Source organism: Tinamus guttatus, unplaced genomic scaffold, assembly GCF_059628265.1.
Source record: "Tinamus guttatus ecotype Peru unplaced genomic scaffold, ASM5962826v1 Tinamus_guttatus_pri_ptg000631l, whole genome shotgun sequence".
Taxonomy (NCBI): domain Eukaryota; kingdom Metazoa; phylum Chordata; class Aves; order Tinamiformes; family Tinamidae; genus Tinamus; species Tinamus guttatus.
The window spans coordinates 194,877-201,913 of NW_028289165.1; the positions used below are offsets into that span (position 1 = coordinate 194,877).

Genomic DNA, 7,037 nt, shown 5'->3' on the forward strand with positions numbered 1-7,037 from the left:
TGATATCTGAGCAATGTGTGAGGAAGCTGCCGAGATGCTGAGGGTATGGAGGTGGTGGTGGGAGGCTGTCCATGAGCAGCTGAAATGAGCCCTGTGTATCTCTGGCTAGAAGGAGATTGTGGAGACCTCCCTTAGGTGTGTGGAGGAAGGGTGAGAAATTTGGAGATTGGCATTTTGAAACTGCACAGCTCTGGTCTCAGCAGAGCCTGGTCTCCTTTGAGGGCAGCATAATGATTCTCTAGCTCAAGGAGACATGAGTACAAGATAGATGAGAACAAGACTAATAAATAAACAAGATAAACTGCACTAAGATACTCTTACAAAGTGCGGTAATGGAGGATGGTATGGGACAACTGAATGACTTCAGGGCTTTCATCTTCAAAAGTTTATCTTAATTTCTCCATATCTTCTATTCTTTAGACAGTCCCACATGACTGGAGAGAGCAAATGTCCAACAGCAGCTCCCTCAATGAGTTCCTCCTCCTGGCATTTGCAGACACGCGGGAGCTGCAGCTCTTGCACTTCTCGCTCTTCCTGGCCATCTACCTGGCTGCCCTCCTGGCCAACGGCCTCATCATCACAGCTGTAGCCTGTGACCACCGCCTCCACACCCCCATGTACTCCTTCCTCCTCAACCTCTCCCTCCTCGACCTTGGCTGCATCTCCACCATTCTCCCCAAATCAATGGCCAATTCCCTGAGGAACAACAGGATCATTTCCTACTCGGGATGTGCTACCCAGGTCTTCCTGCTAGCATTCTTATTTTCAGCAGAGTTTTCTCTCCTCACAGTCATGGCCTATGACCGCTACATTGCCATCTGCAGACCTCTGCACTATGGAACACTCCTGGGCATCAGGGCTTGTGTCAGAATGGCCGCAGCTGCCTGGGCCAGTGGTTTCCTCAATGCTCTCCTGCACACTGGGAACACATTTACCTTGCCACTTTGCCAAGGGAATGTGGTGGAGCAGTTCTTCTGTGAGATCCCCCAGATCCTCAAGCTCTCCTGCTCACTCTCCTACCTCAGGGAAGTTGGGCTTCTTGTTGTTAGTACCTCTTTACTCTTTGGGTGTTTCATTTTCATTGTGGTGTCCTATGTGCAGATCTTCAGAGCTGTGCTGAGGATCCCCTCAGAGCAGGGCCGGCACAAAGCCTTTTCCATGTGCCTCCCACACCTGGCCGTTGTGTCCCTGTTTGTCAGTACTATATTGTTTGCCCACCTGAAGCCCCCCTCCATCTCCTCCCCACTTCTAGATATGGTTGTGTCCATTCTCTACTCCGTGGTGCCTCCAGCCCTGAATCCCCTCATCTACAGCATGAGGAACAAGGAGCTCAAGGAGGCACTGAGGAAACTCATCCAGTGGGTGCAAGGTCAATGATAACAACTGTTTCATTCACTCACCAGGATATCCGCCATCAAGGCTGTATTTGATCCATTTCTTCCATTTTTACTTCTCTCTTTTACATCCATCTTAAAATAATAAATAATAAAATAAAGATACCTGTTTTTTGTCACGTCTGCACAGGAATCTCTCCTTTAGCACTTAAACATAGACCATGATAAAGCAGGAAGACAGGCTTCCCCCTTCACTAGCAGAGAGGGGGGATTCTCTGAGCTGCTTCTTTGAGCTCCCTTGGATGTGCCCAGTGCAGGGAATAGAGTTTCCCTCTGCAGCGTCTTTTCCAGCACTGACACCAAGGGACCTCTGGGGTACAGAGTCACGGCGGGACAAGGGCAGGTGGGCTGAGACCAGGGGTCCAGTGTTGTTTAGGAGATCTCAGCTCTCATGCCTATGGTTAGAGTGTGATCTCAAATCTCTCTAATATGACAGAAATGGCAACCAAGCGTCACCACAGGTTTCAATGGTTCCATGCAAAGCTCCAACACACAAAACTGAACATGAGTGAATTGAAGGAAAGTCTAGAGGCAGCCTTCCCATGGCAGTTCATCTTTCCTGAAGACACATTCCAGGAGGGAAGCAGGAGTTTCTCTATTTAGAGTTGTCCTCCCCATTTCCATGCTGTCCTTCCACGCTTTATTCTGCAGATATGGCCAAGGAACTCTCATAACCTGGTAGAGAGGCATGTTTTCCCTCGTACCCTGGAAGGACAGGCAGAATCAGTCCTTGGGCTCCCTTAAGCCACAGCTGGACTCCAGAATAACATTTCCATAATAAAAGGGGATCTGCCCTATGATGGTCCTGAATCTGGCCTCTCTTTAGAAACTGGAATCAAAAAATATGCCCAAGGGTGTGCAACCACAAATGGGCCTGCTCTTCTGCTTGTGAACTCCATGAGATCCAGGGGATGACCTCAGCATTCCAGGGTGACCTGTTAGCCTCAATCTAGGGTTCATCTCTCAGTGACCACTGCAGACAGGCAATGGCCTCTGCATTGCCTGTGCCAGGCTGCCCAACATGTGACTGTGCTGATGAGAGAACCCCCAGGGGATCTCCAGGCACAGGGTTTGCCTGGGAGTGGGCACTGAGTGCAGCTTTAATGAAACAGGGATGACCCACAGTGCAGGGACCAGAAGGTAGAGCACTAAACCCAGGTGCACATGGGGAAAGGAGGGCTCTGCAATCCCCAGAGAGGCACTGGGGACCCAGGAGGCCCAGGGAAGGGGCAGTGGAGGGCAATTCCTGCACCCACAGTGAAACACCACAGCCTGTAGGTAATGGCCACCCAAAGACATCTCCTGCCATTGCAGTACTTTGGTAGCACTCTGAGTACCGTCAGACCTCAGCCACCATTATCAGAGGCCACAAGGGCACACTGATGACTCATGCTCAATTTGTTGCCAACCACGATTCCCAGGTCCCTTTTTGTGGAGCTGCTCTCCAACAGGTCAACCCCCAGCCTGTCCTGGTGCATGGGGTTATTCCTCCCTAGCTGCAAGACCCTGCACTTGCCCATGTTGAACTTCACGAGGTTCCTCTGCCTCCAACTCTCCAGGCTGTCCAGGTCCCTCTTAAAGGCTGCACAGACCTCTGGACTATCAGCCATTCCTCCCACTTTTCTATCCTCAGCAAACTTTGTGAGGGTAGACTCTGCCCCTTCAGGTCACCGACTAATAAACTGGGCAGGTTTTGACTGACTCCCGATACCAATAGTTGCAGGTCTCCAACTAGGCTCTGTGCCACTGATCACAACCCAAAAGCCTAAACCCCAAACCCAGCTGCTCACATGGAGGTGACCTCACAGGTGCAAACCCACCACATCCCTGATGCTACCTGTGGCCTTCAGAGACAGCAGCTTCCTCAACCCCCTTCCCCACACAGGAACCACTGCTGCCCTCTCAGCTCCTCTCACCACAGAGACCCCCCACCCACCGCCCACGCCTGCCTGCCTGCTGCCGGCCAATCAGGCACTCACAAAGACATGACGTCACAGCGCCGTCCCGCCCAGCTCTCTGGCCCTGCCCTCCAGGGCAGCAATGGCCTCCCCAGCCCTTCCCCGCCAGGAGCCCAGCCCGGGCTCAGCAGCTGCTCCGCGGAGATGATCTCAGCAGCGCAGAGCCCCGCAAGGCCCGGCTGCTGCCCAATGAGGCGCTGCGGGAGCGGTGACCTCACAGTCACCAGGCAGAGCCAGCCCTGCTGCTGCCCAATCAGCTCTGCCCGCAGCAGGGACCTCCCAAGCAGCAGCCACGCCCTCTCCCTGCAGCTGGCCTATCAGGGGCTGCGGCAGCAGTGACCTCCTCGTGCCCAGCGCAGCCATTGGCTGTGAGGCCCCGCGGGGCTCCTGGCTGTGCTGGGGGCTGTGCGGGGCCGGGGCAGGGAGGGGAGCCCAGCTCGGGGCTGGGGGTGCTGGTGTGGGGGCCTGGGGGGCTGTGTGAGCTGCTGTGTTGGGCTCAGCCAGCACTGCCCACCCCGGCGTGGGGGAGAAGAGGGGCAGCCAGTGCCAGGGAAGCCTGCCCTGGATTCTCTCCTTCTGCCCCCAGCACCCACACAAGGGTTGGAGCTGCCCCACAGGAGCCTTGGGGCTCGGGGAAGCCCCAGCCCCAGGAGTCCTGGCTGCCACATTGAACCCTGAGCAAGGGGGGACCCTCAGGCAGGACTCCTGTGGCAGCCTCCAGCCCTGAGCAGCTGCTGCCACAGCCCGGGATCCACAGGGGTCTTTGCAGTGACAGTTTCTGTTTGAGACTTCGGGAAGGAGCTCTTGAAGCTGGGAGCCTTGTTGGAGAGCAGCAGGATCCCTGGGAACAAGAACTGAGGTCCAGGCTGCGGGTGTTGATCCAGCAGTCCCCATCTCACTCATCAGTTCCCCCATCTCATTTGACTCCATCAGCAGTTTGTGAGATGACCAGCTCCCTGCTCTGCAGATGATGAAGTTGGGGAACATCCCTGCAACCTCCCTTTGTGCTCTTCCTCATCTCTGCATAGTCCTGGGGACCATCTTAGCGAAGAGAAACCCCATCTCCCTGGAACCCTGGCAGAGATGTGGCTTTCCAAGTCACTGCCAAAGGAAGGACTTCTTTGGGTTGCTTATTCAGTCTGTGGCAGCTCCTCAGTGATGCTGTGAGCCCAGCTCTTCATGCCGAGGCTCTTGGCCCATTCTCTCCCCTGTCTCCTGTGCGTCTACCTAAGTCTCCCATTCCCATGTGTCCTGTTTAAAGTGACAATTTCTAACATCCCCTTTAGGGCACTATCTGGACACATTGTGACTCCTCCCGATACTCTGTTCACTCAGAGACCCAGCAGCTGGTTTGCCCTTTAGGGGGGTTAAAGCTTGCTCTGTCTTTCTGCAGTCTGCCCCACTAGCCAAGTCCTTACTATATGTAGGGATTGTAAGGACCTAGCATGCATTCAAAGAGTGTCATTATTTTCCATGAAACTATACTCTGCTTTATTTTTTTGTTTCTTTGTAACTAAAAGAAGATCCCCCTGTGTCTGTTGGCAGCCAGTTGTCTAAGTAAAGCAGGTGAGAATTGGGGCAGGTGAGCTATAACATTGAGTGCAGACATAGGTGGACTAAGGCTAGCTTTCAACACGAGTGATTTAAATTCCCAAGAGGCCGATGAAGGAAATGGTAAGGCTGGGGAGATGGGGAGGAAGATTGTGCATACAGTGCCTGATCTCTGGGACACTGCTTTTCCTACATGTGCTGCCTTCATTAGGAGTCACTCTGGATGGCTATGAATGGGGTGGTGGGCTGTCACTTATTCTTTAGAACAACAATAGAAAACTTTAAAAAGATGAAATATTTGTATATAATTGTTGTCTTCAGCTTTCAGCTACCCTCCCCAATCCTCTCCAATTAGCCATGGACACTTGAAGGAAACAGCAGGGAGAGTCCGGGTTTATCAGGGCTTTTTGCTTTTTAATGAGCTCCATGCAGTATTTGGAGGTGAGTCCGTGAATTGCAGCTATTGAAAGGAGATTGATGAAATCACTGAAGAAGTCAAAGTCAAAAGGAAACCCTAAAGTTTTGTAGTGCACTAGTGGATCCCACTGAGGCCATTAACTACAACAACTTACCAGGGGTTGATTAAAGCTAAAAAATATAATCATTGGTAATAGGTAGAGAAAATACTCAGGTGACCCTGATGCTGAATACACCCTTGATGTGTTTTATCAAGGCAAATGGCCGAGCATAGGCAGAGATATCCTGGGAAGGGAGATCCTTTCCTCCATGTGTTCCCTATGTCTCTTCCTGGCATCAGTGTTTGGGTGAGGGTGTGCAATGCTGAGTGCAGGACAAACACATGACACCTTTGCCCCCTTTATCCTTCTGGGGACCCTGGGAGAAGTCCTGATGATTCCTGGTAGGCCTTGGTAACAGACACAACAGCCATAGTCAAGAGGCTAAAGACCTCCATTCTGTTGGGGCCTTGGCAGCACCCTTGGCCATTTCTACCAGAGGTCATCCTAGACCTGCTCCTGTGTCCCTGCAGACTATAGAACCGACCTGCTTCCCGAGCAAGTTCTCACAAGAGGTTCTCCTTCCCTTCCCTGATGGCTTTTCCATCCTCAGTGTCTGTTTTTGAAACACAAAGCCACTGGTGGTGACAGACTTGCTTTCAGTGCCCTGTAGCACCACTGCTCTACCCCTCAAGGGATATTTCTTCATCTTCTTGAGAGCAGGACCAGTCCTTGTGGTTTTGTTCTGATTGCAGGTCATGATTGTTACGTGTCGCGTGGCTCAGTTGTGCTTTAGTAACATCCATGAGCTGCTGTAGGTTCAGACAAGCCCTGGAAGCAGCAGTCCTCTTCCCCTGTGACCCTCTTCATCCTGCCGGGGGTCATTTTCAGCCAGAAATCCCTCTCAGCACACACCTCCCCATCCTGTGAAAGGCAGGACTGCAGGATGGTAGAGGAAGGGCCACATGCTGTGTGTGACAGCATGGCTTTCCATCCCCATGGGTGACTGTGACACCACCCGCTAATCTCCCCTCCTGACCACCCTCCAAGGAGAAAAAGAGCTTAGTTCCAGTGTTGAGCTGTGCCAGTGCTCTTCTTTCTCACCGTGCTCCTAAAGCGCTAAAGCCTGTGGCAAAGGTGGTCTTTTCTGTGTCCTCTCTCACCAGGGCTCTTGGCCCATTTAGCAGCAGACCCGTATTTTCCCTAGTCAGCCTTTTGTTCCTGCTGTAGTGCTCTATTGTATATTAAAAAATTATTTATTATTATTTTATCAGGAAGGTAAGAGTAAGAATTCATAAAGAAATAAATGAAGAGCACATGTTTCATGCCAGGTACATGGGAATGACAAGAGACTGCACACAGGACAGTTTTTGGCACTGACATTGTACCCATTGAGGAAGTTTCCTCAGTGCCTCCTTGAGCCCCTTGTTCCTCATGCTGTAGCCAAGGGGGTTCAGTGCTGGAGGCACCACTGAGTACAGAATGGCCAGTACAGAGAGATCCAGAGCTGGGAAGGATATGGAGGGGGGAGAGGGGGGAATAAAGTGGCTAAGGGTGACATTTCAGTGCCCCTGTGACCGGGGGTAGGAGTCAGACCCAACCAAATGGGTATCATGACCTCTAATCCCTCCAGGGGACTGCAGATGACTGCACAGTCCAGGGCACCTGGACTGCAGAGC

At 52.3% G+C, this 7,037-nt stretch overlaps 1 protein-coding gene across 1 annotated transcript; it reads left to right on the plus strand.

Annotated features, from left to right (window-relative positions):
• Positions 1-447: 447 nt before the first annotated feature.
• On the plus strand, positions 448-1,377 carry LOC148592156 (olfactory receptor 14J1-like). Its single transcript, XM_088535580.1, has one exon. It carries the CDS (start codon positions 448-450, stop codon positions 1,375-1,377), a length of 930 nt encoding a protein of 309 aa, XP_088391706.1.
• The last annotated feature ends 5,660 nt before the right edge of the window (positions 1,378-7,037 follow it).